A 20,897-nucleotide genomic window follows, 5' to 3' on the forward strand; every position below is an offset into this window, starting at 1 on the left:
TGATCAGAGAAATGCCAGGAGACTGTTAGGATGCAATGTTTCTGTAGAGAGATGTTATGACTGAAATGCTGGTCAGCCAAATATCTCCCAAGTTTTAAAGAAACCACTTTACAAACATTAGATCATTATTGTTGGTCTTCTGCAAATTAGGGGACTTGGAATGCAGGCTCTAACAGCATATAGTAGCTAACATTCCACGCTTCCCACAGTCTGATCCCCTGAGATGCTACATGTGTTTGCCCTTACTTTATTTGTACCCTCCATTTGCTGAATCTCCCGAGTCTTTATGTGTTGATGTCCCCTTGGGACTTGAAGCCATCCCGGATCTGATCTTCTTCTTTTACCGCACTGGAAGTGCCCTTCCCAGGTCTGGGTCTCCACAGTAACTTAGCTTCTCCTCTTTTGGTGTGTATACACCCCCTCCCCCACCCCGATCACATCCACTTGCCGGCTGTTGTGACTGGGTAAATATCTTGTCTTACTGAACATATATGCCTGATAATGGAATCTTGATGCATGAGTACGAGTGAATGCTTAAGAGGCTCACAGCTGGGCTATGTGTACGGGGACACATTTATGAAAGCAGTGTGGTTAATGTCGCTGCAGAGGAGCCTTTGGGGCATGTCAGTGGGCCCAAAGGCACACAGAGCTAATCCTCAGACATGGTTACATTGGCCGTTGCCTCTCAATGGGTAGTGGAGCAGAAATGCCCACTGGCTACTCGATGGCTCCCTGCAATTGATGTTGTCTCTGGAATATCACATTTGTGACCAACGGTAGTGTGTGGCACACCATACCCCCACAAGAGGAGGAACAATTGAAGGATCACCCCTCCTAAAAACTTGGAGCTTGGAGACAATGACAATGAGTGGTCCTCCATGGGGTACTGTGACTACATAGCAGGGCCCAGAGTTTGACCGTCTACGCAGCATCCTTAGATCTGTTGGAACAGGGTCCATGCCACCATACATTTTGGTTGCTTCTCATTTTGTTGACAACCTTAGTACAATAGGCAGGTAGGGCTATTGTGCCAGAAGTATAAATAATTCATCATATTTATTTCATTTATTTAATTTATTTTATTTTTTTGGTTTATATAAACCTTTACAAAAACAACTGAGTATGAATACAGACAGACATACACTCATATAATGTTCAATTATTTACACAAAAAACATTTAAAATAAAATATTCACACTCTTCACAGAACATCCTAAAAAGAAAACTGAATACACACAGCATTAAAAAACAGCACATACAATAGAAATGGTTACAAAATAGAAAATGTCATCATCGACAAATAGTTGTATCTTCAAGTTAAATTACACACATTATTTAAGAAGGCTAATACCCAGATCTTCAGTACCATAGAGTTGCCAGAAAACATTTTTAACCATATTTGCTCTCTATACACTTGGTTAGTATTACTCACAAAGTCTTCAAAGTAAAGTCTTCTTTGCTAAAAGAGATTCGGACAAACAAGCAGCAAATGCACTTGCGTCTCTTCTTCACCCATAAGAAGACAAAATCAAAAAAATGGACAACTGCTCATACTTGGATTTCTTCCATTCACAATCTTTTCTGTTCTCATAACATTAAATCTATATCTCATAATACAGTTTCTAACAGATTAGCTTGGATAATTTCTTATATAGTTCTCAGGTTCCATATACCATTTCAACTGGGATACTGTCCTTAAAAACAATTTATGATCACTGCATTATTTTCAAATCAGTCATAGGGCCTCATTATAACTCAGGCGGTCCGGAAATAACGGTGGCGGTAAACCCGCCACCACCGTTGTTTCCGGACCGCCTGATCCCGACTCCTGTAGGCGGGAGGTGATGTTCCCGCCAGGTCTGACCTGGCGGGTTTAACACCGCCCGCCTGCGGCGGCCGAGGAAACACCGGCAGCATTACGAGATGCTTCCGGTGTTTCCATGATCCCCATTCCCATTGAGTTCCATAGGACTCAATGGGAATGGGGATTAACACCATTCCGCCTCCGTGATTCCCGGAAAACCGGGGTTGTAATGCCCCGGTAATTCCGGGAATCACGGAGGCAGAATGGTAAAATGAGTCCGGCGGTAACCAGGCGGTTTTACCACTGCGGTTACAGCCAGTCTCGTAATGAGGCCCATAGACTCTTATTATCTTCTTCGCCTTATTTGGATTTTGTACCAAAGTTTACATAGATAGTCCTAGATTTTGCTTAATCAATTCCACATCTTTTCTTAGTTCCACCATGAAAATTTCAACAGCACTGTCAAGAATGAAATACAAGGCATTCTCCTTTGATGTCATACACTTTCGAAGAAATGTTATTCTCTTTCATTGCAAGCAACTTTTAAGGGATTGCAATCGCAAATCATATCGGATTAACTCAAAAGGGACGCCTTTAGGAATACAAAATCGTACACCCCTCCAAATCATGCCCTCTACAACTTTCGTATAATTTATAAGGTCACATGGAAAGAATTCTAGGCCATATAGCAGTCGTGGCATCACCTTCATACAATAGAACTCTCGACAAGGCATTAGAGAGAATTACCCAGATTTCTGTTCTATCATTCGCATCTGCCTTAGTGCTGCCATTGCCTTTACCTTTAAGCAATTCCTAAGAAGATTATGGAACAGGTACTCACTATAGAATTGCCAAAATAGTGCATCACCTTCTGACTCTGATACAACCAGGTGAGCCGACTGGTACTGGACTGTCTTGTGACACAAAGGGATGATTCTGGTGACACAGGGATTTTTTGTGACGCAAATGGGTGTGTCTGGTGGCACAGTGACTGTAGACCCAGGATTTTATGAGTGCCAGTGTGTGTCTGTGTGTGTGTGTGTGTATGTGTGCATGTGCAGCCATGGGTGTTGTATGCTTTGGTCATGTGCTTATGGTGTGTAATGTTTAGACAGTGATTAGGAACACAGTGTGCTACTTGTTGGATCGTTTTGCATATTCTTTTGTAGCGGGATTACTCTCTGTGGGGATGGATGGATCGTTGAGTTTTTTCTGTAGGATATGGGAAGGCTGATCCTTCAGAGATGTCTTGCATTGAACTGGAGTTTAAGGTACAGCACCCCTTGGGGGATTATGGCATTGATTGGACGTAGGGTATCCATGGTTGGAATGCCCGGACTCTGCACCTCAAACGCGATTGCATCCCTGATGCAGTGGTGATCTATGTTTTTTTTGTTTTTTCTTTGTTTCTTTGTTTAATATTTATAGGGCACCGAAACCCGTAGGTAGCTGGGCGCACAACTTAGCAAGATTACTTAAAGCTAGAAAACAAAGGGGGGTCTGGGAATCTCTCTACCAGCACACACACAGCCCAATGACCTGTTCTTGGGTGAAAAACCCCTGGGAGAGACTCTACCAAGTCTTTAGCTCACTGTCCCTTTCACAGAGAAGAAATTTCCCTGCATAACAGCCTTTGTCCTGCCCAGCGGCAGTCCAGCGCCGAAATGCTAGGCAATTCTCCTCTGAACAAGAGTACCATCAGTAACCCCATGCACGTGTTTCAGCCTTGTTGGGCATCATCAGTGAGGTGAAACTGTTGCCTCTCTAAGAAAAGTGAGCAAGGGATCCACGTCTGGATCGCCCTGTTAACTTAGGGTGAAACCCAAAGTTAATTTATTCAAAACAAAGGGGGGTCTGGGAATCTCACTACCAGAACAAACACAGCCCAATGACCTGTTCTTGGGTGAATAACCCCTGGGAGAGACTCTACCAAGTCTTTAGCTCACTGTCCCTTTCACAGAGAAGATATTTCCCCGCATATCAGCCTTTGTCCTGCCCAGGGGCAGTCCAGCGCCGAAATGCTAGGCAATTCTCCTCGGAACAAGAGTACCATCAGTAACGCCATACACGTGTTTCAGCCTTGTTGGGCATCATCAGTGAGGTGAAACTATTGCCTCTCTAAGAACAGTGAGCAGGGGGTCCACGTCTGGATCGCCCTGTTAACTTAGGGTGAAACCCAAAGTTAATTTATTCAAAACAAAGGGGGGTCTGGGAATCTCACTACCAGAACAAACACAGCCCAATGACCTGTTCTTGGGTGAATAACCCCTGGGAGAGACTCTACCAAGTCTTTAGCTCACTGTCCCTTTCGAAATGCTAGGCAATTCTCCTCTGAACAAGAGTACCATCAGTAACCCCATACACGTGTTTCAGCCTTGTTGGGCATCATCAGTGAGGTGAAACTGTTGCCTCTCTAAGAACAGTGAGCAGGGGGTCCACGTCTGGATCGCCCTGTTAACTTAGGGTGAAACCCAAAGTTAATTTATTCAAAACAAAGGTGGGTCTGGGAATCTCTCTACCAGCACAAACACAGCCCAATGACCTGTTCTTAGGTGAATAACCCCTGGGAGAGACTCTACCAAGTCTTTAGCTCACTGTCCCTTTCACAGAGAAGAAATGTCCCCGCATATCAGCCTTTGTCCTGCCCAGGGGCAGTCCAGCGCCGAAATGCTAGGCAATTCTCCTCTGAACAAGAGTACCATCAGTAACCCCATACACGTGTTTCAGCCTTGTTGGGCATCATCAGTGAGGTGAAACTGTTGCCTCTCTAAGAAAAGTGAACAAGGGGTCCACGTCTGGATCGCCCTGTTAACTTAGGGTGAAACCCAAAGTTAATTTATTCAAAACAAAGGGGGGTCTGGGAATCTCTCTACCAGCACAAACACAGCCCAATGACCTGTTCTTGGGTGATTAACCCCTGGGAGAGACTCTACCAAGTCTTTAGCTCACTGTCCCTTTCACAGAGAAGACATGTCCCCGCATATCAGCCTTTGTCCTGCCCAGGGGCAGTCCAGCGCCAAAATGCTAGGCAATTCTCCTCTGAACAAGAGTACCATCAGTAACCCCATACACGTGTTTCAGCCTTGTTGGGCATCATCAGTGAGGTGAAACTGTTGCCTCTCTAAGAAAAGTGAACAAGGGGTCCACGTCTGGATCGCCCTGTTAACTTAGGGTGAAACCCAAAGTTAATTTATTCAAAACAAAGGGGGGTCTGGGAATCTCTCTACCAGCACAAACACAGCCCAATGACCTGTTCTTGGGTGATTAACCCCTGGGAGAGACCCTACCAAGTCTTTAGCTCACTGTCCCTTTCACAGAGAAGACATGTCCCCGCATATCAGCCTTTGTCCTGCCCAGGGGCAGTCCAGCGCCGAAATGCTAGGCAATTCTCCTCTGAACAAGAGTACCATCAGTAACCCCATACACGTGTTTCAGCCTTGTTGGGCATCATCAGTGAGGTGAAACTGTTGCCTCTCTAAGAACAGTGAGCAAGGGGTCCACGTCTGGATCGCCCTGTTAACTAAGGGTGAAACCCAAAGTTAATTTATTCAAAACAAAGGGGGGTCTGGGAATCTCTCTACCAGCACAAACACAGCCCAATGACCTGTTCTTGGGTGAATAACCCCTGGGAGAGACTCTATCAAGTCTTTAGCTCACTGTCCCTTTCATAGAGAAGAAATTTCCCCACATATCAGCCTTTTTCCTGCACAGGGGCAGTCCTGCGCCGAAATGCTAGGCAATTCTCCTCTGAACAAGAGTACCATCAGTAACCCCATACACGTGTTTCAGCCTTGTTGGGCATCATCAGTGAGGTGAAACTGTTGCCTCTCTAAGAACAGTGAGCAAGGGGTCCACGTCTGGATCGCCCTGTTAACTTAGGGTGAAACCCAAAGTTAATTTATTCAAAACAAAGGGGGGTCTGGGAATCTCTCTAACAGCACAAACACAGCCCAATGACCTGTTCTTGGGTGAATAACCCCTGGGAGAGACTCTACCAAGTCTTTAGCTCACTGTCCCTTTCACAGAGAAGAAATTTCGGCACTGGACTGCCCCTCGGCAGGACAAAGGCTGATATGCGGGGAAATTTGTTTGCTTACTTAAAGCTTGGTTACATTTGCATAGATGAGTAAATACAGGTGCATGTCAAGGTTACAATTTACATAGTTACAGGTATGTGCATGGGTAGTTACAGTAATAGTTACACTTTGTATATTTACAGGTATGTACATATTCATGGGTAAAAACGTTGCTGTAGGATTAGCATGAATGGCTATGGTTATTGGTCGTTGTGCCGTAGCCAGATACGGATGTTGTGCCTAAAGCTGTTTTAGGATTGGTCTCTTCTTAGTTCGACTGGTTTACAGCTGGTAGTGACTCAGAATGCTTGGAGTGTACATCTGAAGTGACTGTTCAGGTTTGTGGTGATCTGTGCCAATTGTGTGACTGGTTGTGTGCCTGGGTGGTGCATGCAATAGGTGTGACCGAGCTGGGTACATGGCCAGGAGATGTTGTGACTGATTGCATGTAGGTGTGTCTGTGTTATTATCTATAAGGAAGGAGATGATGTGACTGGATGAATGTATGCAAATGGAATGTTGATGCATGAGTCTGACTGACAGCTCAGGAGAATGTTGCAAGTTGTTGTGTGCCAGAGTGTTCTAAATGTGTCAGTTGGGGGCCTGAGCTGGAGATAATGAAGATGCCTTCTTGTTTATATTAGATAAGAAACCATACGGTTGAACTGTACAAACGTATAATACAGCTTCTTTGACTTTTCCAGGGACGTCATTTAGGGGTCACCAGAGATCGAAACTTTGCGACCACTGTGGTCTCACTTATTTTTTATTCAAGCTCCTGGGCTGTGACCAGCACCATGTGGATATTTTAGTTCTGGAGTGGCTGGCTTTCTTGTTCAGGCTCCATAAAAAAAAGAAAAATAAGAACGAGTGCACCAGTCTAACACTTTCGGCACTGACCCTAAATAAGAAAGAATAGGAATACCAAATAATGTGTCTTTCTGGAATTCTATACAATAATTGCTAGACTCATTAAAGGTTTATTTCAGGCACAATTCAGGGGGTGAGTCACTGATTTAGTCTATTCTTAAACTCCTCAACTCAGCCTTTCATCCTTCTGAGGTCGATAAATGAGTACCAACACAGGTTGGGTGATATTGGGCGTATATTTTTTCTATATAAAGCGCTTAAGCGTAAGTGCTATATAATAACACATCATTATCATTTAGTCATGGACGTCTGCTTGCACTCACAGTAATTTGGTATTATGGGCCTATACACACTGATCTTAATGATACATATGGCGATGCATTCTTGTATGAAATGTACATCACATTATAGTGATATCGTAACCATATTTTTCGTAGTGTACAATGCTATGTGATGCCACTTCCTGTTTTGTCAACAGGTGAAGGGTCGTGTTCCATTGCTTCCCACGATATAACTTCAGGTGGGGTCAAATTACATCACTTCCTGTGATGTCATCAGGGGTCAAGGGTCGTGTGAGGTTACTTCCGCTGCCCCTGGCATTTTGGTGAAATGATGTCCCTGAAACCCACACTGCAGTAGTCAGGGCTATAGCTGGACTGCAGGCTGCACGCAGACGCCTACACCACCGCCTTTCCTCCTGCATTCAATGTTGAAGGATAAATAAACACTTCTTTCCCTCCACCCCCTGCTCATGCTCTAAAGGTATTAGAGCCCTTGCCAGCAGGGCTCAAACATTTGATAGCTGACTTTCGCCTTTTGCTCTGTAGCACTAACTTGGGCAACAGTCACCTACCAAACGTTAGTTTCTGTCTTCCAGCTCCTGAATTGATATTAGTTTATTGATATATATATACATTGATCTATTTGTACTATGAATTGTTGCATTTTGTTTACAAGTGTGTCCCATATATTTTTGCACTTCCTGAAATATGAGCACATTATGTTTGGAATATCGAAGAAAGGAACAAGTTATGTAAAAATGATTGCTCTGAGTTCCTCATTGTGTGCTCAAGAATTTCCCAGGAAGTAATCATCTTTCTAAAAGTGAGACTGCATTCCAGTTAAGTGTCTTTTCATCGACCACAACGACTGTCGTTTTGCTTTGATCCCAAATGCTCGCGCCATCCAGCTTCTCTTCACTTATGTATTTCCTATGTGCAGTAGCATATTAGTTGAGAACCGGTGGTAAACATACGCAACTGCTCGCCCTCCCTATCTATCACTAATGCCTCCACCTCCCTTTCAGTGCATTTACCTCCCCCACAATACCCTCTAACCTTCAGGTAGTCATCTCTGTGGACCCCCTGCCACCTTAATATTCATATTGCTCTCCAACACACTCCCACACCCACTACTCCTTTGTTGTGTGACCCCTTACTATCCCTGCAGCGCATTGCCCTGTTAGCTACCCGCCATCTATAACCTACCTCTCTCCCCCTGCATGCCATCTGCCACTCCATCTCCCTCTCAGACCTCCCCCCACCCTCTGCCATCCCAACCCCCTCTTTGCCTGTATGTTTGAGTCCGCTGTCATCGATAACACCTTCCTGCGTGAACTCCCATCCACTCTCGCATGCTTCCCACCCCTGCTGCCCACCACCTTACATACATCACCCCATCATGCAATCTCCTTCCCCCTCCCATTACAGTCCGCTCCTCACTTTGTGTATTTGGGTCTCTGCTTGTCATTGATGTATTCATCTATTGAACAGGTCGCTCTTTTTGAAGGTTGTACCACTCCAGCATGTCGGCCACTTATTGACGAGCACTTCCTGCTGTGAACAGTTTGATGGGTGACTAAAAGACACAGTTCCTGAATTTCTGTTACTTTATAATTGTGCCATGTGCTGTAATTTGCTGTGCCTCTGAGATGTGTGGCCACTCTTTGTCTTACCCTATTTGCGTTATTTGTGAGAGCCAGCATGTTTATGCCATCCTATCCCTGTCCGTCCATTTCTTTGGTGAGAGAAAATGTTTTGCTGAGAATAGAATTCAAACAGTAAACAGTATTACCTATCGGAGGAGAATGTAAACAATGTAAAAAGGAAACGGAACACACTTCTGAGGGATAAATAAAGCAGGAGGGAGGGAATCGTATGGGGTCAGAAAATCTTCCATTTAGGAAACAGCTACTCCTTTCATCCTGCCAGCATATCCAATGAATTTCAAACCAGTGCTCAACATCCTATTGTTTATTTGTGTCTTAAGAGGCTGAGCCATTAATGAGGTAGAAAAAACAGTTGACAAAAAGAATAGTCTTGCTTTACATCCTTTTAACCTTTGTGCTCTGGCCCGCTCCCCGCCCCATCAGATATTCCTTTGTGTTCATATCAGATCTAAACAAGATGGTGTAGCATTTAGGGAAAAATATACAAGAAACCAAGGAGGAGCTTGAAGACAGGATGGCAAAACTCTCCATCCCTGCCATGTACTTGCCCCGGGTGCTGAGATAAGCTGGGATAAATGAAAGCCAGACAGTAAGGAAGGCGATCATGCTGAAGGTGATATATTTAGCCTCGTTGAAGCTGTCAGGTAGGTTTCTAGCTAGGAAGGCCACTATGAAACTTATGGTGGCCAGAAGTCCAAGATATCCCAGCATGCACCAGAAAGCAATGGGAGACCCCTCATTACATTCTGCTATGATCATTCCAGGCCAAGTGTGAGTGTTATTTGCTGGGAAAGGAGGTGAGAATTTCAACCAAGCGACACAAAGAACAGCCTGAATGAGTGTACATACACTGATAAACAGATATGCACATTTGGGTCTGGCCCATCTTCTTAAGTCACTGTTGGGTTTTGTGGCATTGAAGGCAATGACCACCATGGTAGTTTTGGCCAAAATGCAAGAGATGCAAAGAGCAAACGTGAGGCCAAAGGCCACCTGACGCACCAGACATTTCTCTAATGTGGGATAACCAATGAAAGCCAATGAGGAGAGAAAGCACAAATTAAGCGATAGGAGCAGGAGGTAGCTGAGGTTAGCATTGCTCGCTTTAATGATAGGAGTGTCCTTGTAATGAATGAAGAGTCCCAGGATAATTAAAGGTATCACTGATGAGAAAATGCTGATTGCTGCCAATATAGATCCAAATGTTCCCTTGTAAGTGAGAAAGTCTGTGAACTTCGGGATGCATCTTTCTCGTTTATCATTCGGCCACTGATCCCAGGGGCATTTGTAACATTCAATGGAATCTGAAAGTTTAAATGAATGAGAAGTGCATGAGATCTCTTTTTTGATCTAGACAAATGCCATGGGTCAGAGTGCCTAGATTTCATAACTTCATACCTGTCTGGTTAGCAATCTCTCCCAATAGACATGCAACACATTGGTAGCAGCAAATGGGCTTCCCTGGACTTGTAGCTTTTCTGAATCCAATAGGGCAGCTGGGACTGCACACAGAAACAGGGACCTGAGGACAGAAACCACACACACATTAAATTAGAAAAGTATATGGAACATTATATATAAGGCCATGGTTCACACTACAGCCAATATAAAGATCAATGTTAAGTTAAATTATGGTAGAGCAGAAGCTACAGGAGGAATTTACAAAAAAAATCCATGTTCTAAAAATGATGACACTTCTCTAACATTATCCTCTGAAAACAATTTAAGTAATCTAAAACACGTGCGTCATTCCTGTGCTACGATGATTCCATAATTACACTTTATCATGTATTATTTGCGATGCTGAAGGTCATGAAAAATCCAATTCTTTATGTGCAGGCCTCTGGTTTAAATGAACCTTATCAAGACTTTGCTACTTTCTTTTCAAAGAACATTTCTGATATCCGGATGGAAATACTGCATCTCCATTTAGGGACTTCTCAACTAGTAAAACAGCACATGCCTTGGGTTCTTTTACTCTTCCCACTAATGGCAATCATGTTGAATTGATGTACAGAACCAGATCTACGCTCTTTAGAGTTGATCCTTAAACTGCTACCAAGGTCAAAGATCATCTTTTGCTTTTTCTGCCATTAGTCAGATTGTTCAACTTTCTTTAGGCTCTGGTTGGTTTCTGGATTCCCTGAAAAGTGGTAATATTTCACCCATGCTGAAGAAAGTTCATCTCAATATGGAGTGTCTATCTAATTCTAGATCAGTATCCTCTTTGCCGTTTCTCTATAAACCTATTGAGAGAGTGGTCTTAGATGAATTGAATCATTGGATCTCTGATCAATAGCTTTCAGTCTTGGTGTAGTATTGGAATTGCCACCTTCCACATTTTAGATGATGCCTATACAACCTTTGATGATGCCAGTTCCTTTTTGTTGGTTTTACTCAATCTCTCGGGTGCATTTCATATTATCGACCATGAAAAACATCTTGGAATTTAGTTGAATCATATGGGGATCGGAGGCCAGGTTTTGAATTGGTTTCAATCTTTTTTTAGCCGAATATACCAGCTGTGTGTTATAGGTGATAATCGCTCGGTTCCTACACTCGTTGCTTTTGGTGGTCTTGAAGGGTCAATTTTGGCTGCTATGTTGCTTAATTTATATATCCCTTATTTACCCTTGGATAATGAATTTAATACTTTCTTCACAGATTGGGTAAGGAATAATATAGATCTAGAACCCTTGCCAGGTTCAAGTATTGATCTGGATACCAACACAAGGTCTGAGCCAGATTGGACATGTCCAAGGTTTGAATTCAAACATGTGGAATTGGAGATGATCACCAATCTTACGTCCAAATTAAAACCCACCAACCAAATTATGACCCAATTCCTGCTTATCTGTTCAGAAGACATGTGGCAGCTTTAAGTACACCAGTGGTGGCTATTGTAAATGCGTCTTTAACAAAGGGTTGTATTCCAATGGAATTAACAATGTCCTACCTCAAACCCTTGCTGAAGAAAAATACATTGGCTCATAAGGTACAATCCAATTATCGTCTGATTGCAGGCCTATCCTGGCTATCCAAGATTTTGGAGAAGGTTGCCACGATACAACTACAGGACTTTCTGAAGGACCAGGGGATTCTGGATTTGTGTCAATCTGGTTTTAGACCAGGTCATGGGACAGAGACGGGACTTTTATCAGTTTGGGATGACATCCTAAAGGCAGCCGATGAGGGGGATATCGGCATGCTGGTCATGCTGGACCTCTTGGCTGCCTTTGATACAGTAGACTTTGAGATTCTTATCTCAAGACTATCTGCATTTGCCCAGGTCTCTAACACATCATTGCAATGGTTAATTTCCTTCCTAAATAACCAATCCTAACAGGTCAAATTGGGTACTTTGATCTCTCACGCTTCAGCAGTCAAATATTGAGTCCCCCAGGGCTCTTCATTGTCACTGCTGCTTTTTAGCATTTATATTCGCCCTCTGCTGGATATATTTGCAGAATATGGATTACTCTATCATTCCTATTTCGACGACATGCAGATGTACGTGTGGCTAAATGAACCCATGAAGCTACACAAAGAATGCTTGCATGTGCGAGTAAAATTAAGAGCTGGATGGTTGCAAACAAGCTCCAGGTCAACCCAAACAAAACAGAAGCTATTTTGATTGGTCCCCAAAATAAACTGGAAATAACTCTATCATATGTGCCCTGTCCAGAGCTATTTGATGTGTCTACATTATTTGCTTCAAAAGTAAAAAACCTCAGATGTATTTGGTAGGCAAACATAAGCTGCAATTTGCAGGTCAATGACACAGTGAAAGCAGTATATTACCAACTTAGATTGGTAAAACCTTTGCTACCACGGATTTCACCCAAATATCTTCCCTTGGTTGTTGGCGCCCTGGTTAATTCCAGGCCCGATTATTGTAATGCTCTTTTAATCTTTTAATGGGAGTTCCAAAGAAGCAAATCCAGCGTTTGTAGGTTGCGCAGAAATCAGCCTTTAGGCTGTTTTTCTCACTGCCCCAGTTGTTCACACATCTCTCAACATCGGAGGGACCTTCATCGGTTACCCACACAACAGAGGGTGCTGTTTTAGACACTCTGTTTTATATTTAGGTACATTCAAGGACCGCCCCGAGATATCTGGTGTCAAGGATCTAGGCTTATCACCCAGAACGTTGTCTTCGGTCATCACGACAACAGTTTTTGGTGGTCCCTCACTCAAATTCTGTGACATGGGGCGAGAGCTTGGAACACCCTACCCTACGAACTTCACAACACTAACAGGCCGATTCATGGAATGAATGTGCGCTGAAAAAACGGCGCACGCGTGCAAAAACGTACGATTCGCAGTGAAATAGCGAAAATCGCAGTGCAAGTGCGATTATCGCATAGAAAACAGCGCACATCTATTCATGGAAGTCCATGCACGCGCAAAATGTGGGATGAAAAGTGCGCGGCGCACGCTGGTGCACGCTGGCGCACAGGTCATCGAACGCCGTGCGATAAGGCCACAGCGAATTTGCACATAGCGCGGCGCACATAACAAAAGTAGGCGTAACACGGGGCGTTACACGCAGAATGGGGAACAACTCGTGAAAATGTGGGCGTCACGGGGGAAGTACAGGAGACAAGTGCGTGGAACGCTCACACGCTCGCCTACAACATGTATTCATGGAATGGAATAGGGAAAAACAGCGCACGGCCAAAGACGCGCACAGGCCCATACATGTCCGACACACCAAAGCAGGCGGTAGCGTCCCTGCTCAGGAAAAAAATGTGTGCCAAAGTTCTACACGCGCGAGCAGTTCCACATGCGATCGGGCCTGGGGGAGCGTGTGCGTGTATTTCAGGGGTGCACACAAAGTTTTACACACGAATGGCCTGGGTGCATGTATTTCAGGGGTGCGCGAGAAGTTCCACACGCGATTGGCCTGGGCGCGTGTATTTCAGAGGTGCGCAAGAAGTTTCACACGCGATTGGCCTGTGCGCGTGTATTTCAGGGGTGCGCGAGAAGTTCCACACGCGATCGGGCCTGGGGGAGCGTGTGTGCGTATTTCAGAGGTGCGCTAGAAGTTCTACACGCGATTGTGCTGGGTGCGTGGATTTCAGGGGTGCCCGAGAAGTCCTACACGCGATTGGGCTGGGTAGGTGTATTTCAGGGGTGCGTGAGAAGTTCCACACGCTATGGCCTGGGCACGTGTATTTCAGAGGTGCACGAGAAGTTCCACACGCGATTGGCCTGGGCGCGTGTATTTCAGAGGTGTGCGAGAAGTTCCACACGCGATTGGCCTGGGCGTGTGTATTTCATAGGTGCGCGAGAAGTTCCACACGCGATTGGCCTGGGCGTGTGTATTTCAGAGGTGCGCAAGAAGTTTCACACGCGATCGGGCCTGGGGGAGCGGGGTACGTGTATTTCAGGGGCTTGCGGGTGGTTTTACACACGATCAGGCCTGGGGGGGCGGGGTACGTGTATTTCAGGGGCTCGCGGGTGGTTTTACATGCGATCGGGCCTGGGGGAGCAGGGTACCACTCACCGTCTGCCTTGCGTGTAGAAGAACGCGTAGCCAACACCCACCCGCTGTGAAGTAATAGCGTGTGAACCCCAACGCCTGCAAAACACACGCACCGCACCCCACAATAAGCAATGCCCGTGCGTGATACGTCACAGACGCGCATACACGCTAAGGGCCTTTGGTCCAATGGAATCGCGTATGCGTGCTGACGCACTTACGCGCTAAGGGCTTTTCCTCGAATTACACGCTGACGTGCATAATTTTCACGTGACAAATCACTCCGTATCAAGCTGGCCATGCGTAAGCACACGGAAGACCATGCTCCTGCCCAAAAGGCTGAATTACTGCCCCCCGCAGAGCCCCGAGCAGCCTCCCACGAGCCATCTGCTGCTGCCTGCCTGCATGCTGCCACCGTGCCCTGCCATTTGGTGCCTGCACATCAGCCATCTGCAGGGGTCCAGTTGCTGTGTCCACCCCTGCTGGAACAGAACACTCCCAACTGGGAATACCATCGCTCCACAGCCCAGCCCCAGGACCCAGTTGCCCACCCACGCCTGCCTCGGGGGTCGCCATGTCGGGGCAAACACCATCCGAGACCACTGGCGACCCCCAGCCAGAGGGGCAGAGGCCCACCAGCTTCAGTCAGAAGGAAGTTGGTGTCCTGGTGGAGCTTGTCCTGGGGCATTATGATGCCCTCTTCGGATCACCACGCACCGACAAGGAAGGACGGGACACGATCTGGGATGACTTTGTGGTTGCCATCAACGCGGAGGGGGTGGCAACCCGCAACATCAAGCAAGTCAAGAAGCGCTGGGAGTACTTGAGGTCCAGGACCCTCATAAAGGCCCGGCGCCTCGTGGAGTACCATCCAGCTGAGGGTCCTGGAACGCGTACGCCCAGCGCTCCATGCCCAGATTCTTGAGAGGCAGACCCGTCTGGAGTCGAGCGGTAAGTGGCCAAGCATTGCTGTGTGAGACAGGGCATGTTGCAGTGTGCTGGTTGTCTGATACTTGCCTGTATGTGTGACATAGGCCATGTACACGTGTGTGTGTGTCATGGACATCATGGTCATGCATGTGAGACCAGTAATGTGTGAAGCACACAGTTGGTGTATGTATTTAAATGCAACATGGGGAGCCCTATGCGGAATAGACACATGAGAGCATGCCAGTCTCTGTTCCTGGACATGGGTGGGGGTGAGGGATGGGTGCTGATGCCATGTAAATGTATGGTGTCCATGTCTGTGTTTCTGACCTGCGTGTCTGTGACTTGTGAATGCCATGGATGCATGACACATGTCTGTGACAATGTTCAGAATCACTGATGCAGCCTAGTTATCCTTGCATCCACTGTGTCTGGGGTGTACGAGTCCAGATGGATGAAAGTACGTTGACGTGTGTGCATGTGATAGGCATGACCCATGATGCATGTGAGTTCAAAAAACAACATTGTATGCTTCAAGAGTCCCTTGGACATGTTTGCTTATGTCCATAGCAAGCGCCATGCCTGTTACTGCATGTGTTTTGCCTGCACTGACCCATGTGTTGTGGAGGGACATGATCTTTGACAGTGCCACTCATCTGCTATTGCTTCCTGTCTAGGGGACCATTGTACAGTACCCTGATGCTTGTGTTCTATGTCTCCCTCTACACAGCGCAAAGTGAAGAAGAGGGCGGAGACGGCGCTGTGGGGCTAAGCGGCGGGGATGCCCCCAAGGCTGCAGCGGAAGGGGTGGGTGAGCCCACACAGGGACTTGCGGCGGCGGAAGACGGTGTGGAGCCATCCAGGTTGGTGGTTTCCACAGAGGAGGAGGAGGCCGCTACTGAGCCGCACATGGGGCCTGGTGGGGGCATCCCTGCTGGTGCAAGTGGTGCAGTCCAGGGGCAGGAGGCAGCACAGGTCACCATGGAGGTGCCTGTGCATGTCACTGTCCCTGACACTGTGACTGCACCACCATGCACCAGCAGGGATGCCCCATCCCAGGCGCGTCCGCAGGTAGGGGGGATGTCCATGTCATCTGACTCCCCTCCATCTGCGGATGAGGGGACCCCTGGCCGTATGGAGAAGGTCCTGATTGGTGTTGCGTTGCGCACGGCTGTCATTCGTGATGAGGTGCATGCTTCCCGGGGGGAGCATGCATGTCATCATGAAGAGCACCGTGCCAACGTGGCCCAGTTGGGAGCGGTCATGGTCGGGGGTCTCGTACATGTGTCGGGCACTCTGGCGACCCTCTCCTCCTCTGTGGAGGCTATGCGCCAGTCGTACTCCATGCCGTCTTCCGGCCCAGATGCCACCAGGACCCCCTGTGGACCTACCCGACCAATGCAGCCACCTCGGTGGGGATCCCATCCCTGCCACAGTCGGGAGTCGGAGGTCCAGCAGGGGTGGACACACCAGCAACTGGACCCCAGCAGATGGAGGATGTGACGGCATCATCGGGCAGGGCACGTGCACGACGGCGTCGTGCTGGCACAGGCAGTTGCGCAAGGGGCAGCGGCAGGCTCGACGTGGTAGGCATCATGGCTCGGGGCCATCAACATCAGGGGTGCAGGCATCGGCCAGAGGGCAGGAGAACCCTGGAATGGGAGTGGCTTTTGTGTGGGAGCGGTTTGGCCAGCAGATAGGTGCAGAGCGGCAGCGGGCAGAGGAGGAACGGCTCACAATGGTCAGGGCGGAGAACTCCATGCGGAGGGCGCTGAGGCGGGCTGAGTGCCTCGAGGGTCTTCGCAGGAAGTTGGAGCTGGACACTGTATTATCCCTGCGAGACCTCGGGGCCAGGGAACATGCCCGCCTCCAAGCCATTGAACAGGAGTTCGATGATGCCCTGGCCCATGACAACAACCAGTGAGCCATCGGACAAGCCCGCTGCCCTTGTAAATAGTTATGTATTTAGTGTTAGGTTTCCTTTGCTTTTTTATTTATTTTGGACCTTTTGGACAAAGGACCACATTTTTGTATATAGTTTTTTTATTAGGTAGTATTTTTATATAGGTTTAATTTCTTCAGTTGGGATCATGGACCCTGGATTGTTTATCTGTATATAGTTGACTGTTGGATTTTAGTTTTTTTTTTGGATTTACCCATGGAGCAATGGTTTTCGGTTTGGTTTTGTTTTTACCTTGGATTTACTTTCTTGAACTGTGACTTTGGACACCTTTCCTTTGGATTATGATTTGTGGTTTTTCTTTATTTTACAGACACGCTGCTTTTGGTTTTTGGTTCCCATTGTCATTTGTTTATTTTTAATTCCATTTATGCTGCTTTTAATACATTTTTTTCATCAAACTTCATGTGTAGTATCATCTCATTGGTTTCATGCATATCATGATATGGGTTTTTGTGAGGGACATGTGTTCATTTCCAAACTTGCAATTGGGGTTCTATCATGTTATTGCCATTTCTAAGTGGGTGGATGCAATACTCAGGTGGGTGTTTGGCATTTGGAGGCTGACCATAAGGACCAGGGATCTAGATTGTGATGACATGTTGGCTGGGGGACATGTGTGGGGGCCTGGTGGAGGGTGCCCCGCAATGCTGGGGGGTGGGGGTGCAGGGGGACATGAGTGGGGGCCTGCTGGCAGGTGCCCCGCAATGCTGGGGGGCGGGGTGCAGGGGGACATGAGTGGGACATGAGTGGGGGCCTGCTGGCAGGTGCCCCGCAATGCTGGGGGGTGGGGGTGCAAGGGGACATGAGTTGGTGATCAGTAGTGCAAGGAGACATGTGCCTTTGCTGGGGGGCATGCCCATGTTGGGTGGGCTGCCTGCGGGACATGACCAGGGATGCAGGGTAGTCCCCTGTGGTGTGGGCTGCCTGCAGGGGCCGTGGAGGGTGTACAGGGAACACCTGGGAGGACCCACACTGCCAAATCACATGTAGGACTCCCCGGCACCCCTGGAATACACGTACCCAGCCCAATCACGTGGAAAACTTCTTGCGCACCCCTGAAATACACGCACACGCTCCCCCAGGCCCAATCGCGTGTGAAACTTCTCACGCACCTCTGAAATACACGCACCCAGGCCATACGTGTGTAAAACTTCTCGCGCACCCCTGAAATACACGGACACTCTCCCCCAGGCCCAATCGCGTGTGAAACTTCTTGCGCACCCCTGAAATACCCGCACCCAGCCCAATCGCGTGTAAAACTTCCCGCGCACCCCTGAAATACACGCACCCAGCCCAATCGCATGTAAAACTTCTCACGCACCCCTGAAATACACGCACACGCTCCCCCAGGCCCGATCGCGTGTGAAACTTCTCGCGCACGCGTGTTCCCAAAACCCGTAATACACGTTCCCCGCTTTGCGTTTGCTGTTTGCCAGTCCGGGAAACTGGTCCAGGGTTGGCGCAGCCCTTTGCGATGGTTTTGCGATCTTGATGGCTTTTCCTTGCGCGAGGGCGTTCTTGGGGGTGTAACTGGCACTGCTGCAGGTCGCTGTGCCACTCTGCGCCACGTCTGCTTTTGGAGGCGAGAATCCGTGAATACGCTGTGCGCGGAAATTGATTTTATCGCACGCGGCTGGCGCAGACATTCGCACGGGCACGCTGTGCACCAGCCGCGTGCGACACTTTTGTGCGAATTTCCATGAATTACCCTGTTAGTCCTTACTGGACTTTAGAAAAAAAATTAAAATTAATCTGTTCAACTAAAATGGTAGACAATTCTGTTTTTCTGGTTCTTTGTTGTTTTTACATCTGCGCCAAAATGCAATCTAGAAATGCTAAATACATACATACGTACATATATGGGCCCACTGGGGAACTTGGCTACAAATCATGGGATGGAAATGTGCAAGTCTGATGAAAAAGTTCCAATTGTTATCATGTCTGAAAATGATAGTTTCAGACATTCATATTTGGAGCTAGTAATTTTTTAAAACTAAAATAGTCTAAAACTTAGTTAATTTTATTTTCTCATTTCCCTTGTCATTCCATATTACTCCTGTCTTATAGTCGCTGCTTTGGCTGTCCCTCGATGGTAGAATTATTTATAAGTTGTTGTGTATTGTGCATAAAACAATGTATCTGAAATCTCCTTCATAACTGAAAAAAACCCTAAAGATTTCTCAGGGATCTCAGGCCCCCGTACTAGTCTCTACTGTAAATGGTCTGTAAATGTATAAAGTCTTCACAATGAAGAGATCTTTCTCTGGTGCTGCAGTTACCTATTGGAATTATTTGCTGATACATATATGAAAAATAATTTGCGATTCAGGAAAGCACTCAAAACATGGTTATGAAAATCTGTTTTTTTGAATTGTATGTCATTTTTTGTTTCGTTTACCTTTTGCATCGCTTTTATACTTCTTAATTTCGAAATGTTTTATTTACCCTTTTATTCTATATGTATGATGTACAACACTATGGTACTTTTTGCCTAGTTTGCGATCTATAAAAATTATTAATAAAAACACTAATAAATAAACAAGAAATCACACCAAAGAGTTAATGATTGACAGCATTGAAAGGGGACAGTATGGGGAAGTGTTTAGAGGAGGAAAGCACTCTCTTTAGTTTGTGAAGTTAGACAGGTTCAAACAGGTACTTAAGGGCCCTGCCATGGCACGCATCACTGCAAATAGATAAGCACCATAAAACATGACAGATTGTTGTGCTTTGCATTGTTTGACCCCATGAAAATCTACATCTGATTATACATATTAAGAATTGTGATTTATATTGGTTCCTGAAGAAAGTGGAAGATAAGCAATGGAATACCACTGAAACTGGTGAACCATCTACATGTGGGATGCCTAGTGAACTTCCTGGACACCCAGAAAATTATTTTTAAAGTTGAAACAGAAGTATTTTTGCTTTTTAGAAATGAGAAGATATGCAGGTAGAAAAAAATTCACTTAACTCCTGCTGTGCTCGTATCCTGGCTCATGATCACCAAACATCGGTGCATTAGGATCAGCAAACGTGTCCTATGCTGGTTCATGTCCAACCTCGCCAACAGCCAGCATTTTCCTCAGATGGACTCTTCTAGATTGCCAGTGCTACCTGTCACCTGTAGAGTTCTGCAGGGTTCCATCCTCTCCTCGTTATCTTCAATCTGTACGCAGAGTTGCTGGGAGCTCTCCTATCCACACACAGCATCCGCATCCACCAATACGCTGATGACACAAATCTGTTCCTCACAATCAAATCCATCAAGGACATACACAGGTTCCAAACCTGTATCTCGCTGATCCAGTCTTTGAGCCCTAGGTCAGACTTGAAGCTCAACCCCTCCAAGACTGAATTCCTACTCCTCACTAACAACACGGAACACCCAGACATACATACCTGGCTATTAACCATGAACCTTGAGGGCTTCACACCCGTGCTCACCACCTGCACCAAGTCCCTTGGGTTCCACATCGTCAAACACCTCTCCTTCAAGATACACACTGCTAAGAAAACTCAGACAGCTTCGTATCAGCTCTCCCACCTGTGGAAAGTTAAGCTCGTCTTCCCTCTAGACAGCTTTCGATCCACCGTTCAAGCACTGGTCCTATCCCACCTCCTCAAGGCCTCCTGTCGTCCTCCCTCTTGCCCCTGAGAAGTGTCCAACATGCCTAATCAAGGGCCTATGCAGATAAAACCACATAATCCTGTGACTCATTGACATTCACTGGCTCCCACTTCACCCACAAATCAACGTCAAGTCTTGCTTCACCCTCTAAAAGGTGACTGACCTCAAGTTACCCAACTACCTCGTGGTGAAA

The 20,897-nt window shown here is 46.6% G+C and overlaps 1 protein-coding gene across 1 annotated transcript in view; it reads right to left on the reverse strand.

The window, feature by feature from the left end:
- Positions 1-9,073: 9,073 nt before the first annotated feature.
- The window catches only part of LOC138465092 (extracellular calcium-sensing receptor-like), a 72,691-nt gene continuing 60,867 nt past the window's right edge, over positions 9,074-20,897 (reverse strand). The window contains exons 5-6 of the mRNA XM_069607220.1: positions 10,097-10,220; positions 9,074-10,002 (exon numbers count right to left, since the gene is read on the reverse strand). Of these exons, the coding sequence (XP_069463321.1) occupies positions 9,074-10,002; positions 10,097-10,220 (1,053 nt within the window). The remainder of the gene's footprint in view (positions 10,003-10,096; positions 10,221-20,897) is intronic.

Source organism: Ambystoma mexicanum, chromosome 1p (assembly GCF_040938575.1).
Source record: "Ambystoma mexicanum isolate Mex_15411 chromosome 1p, UKY_AmexF1_1, whole genome shotgun sequence".
NCBI classification, from domain to species: Eukaryota; Metazoa; Chordata; class Amphibia; order Caudata; family Ambystomatidae; genus Ambystoma; species Ambystoma mexicanum.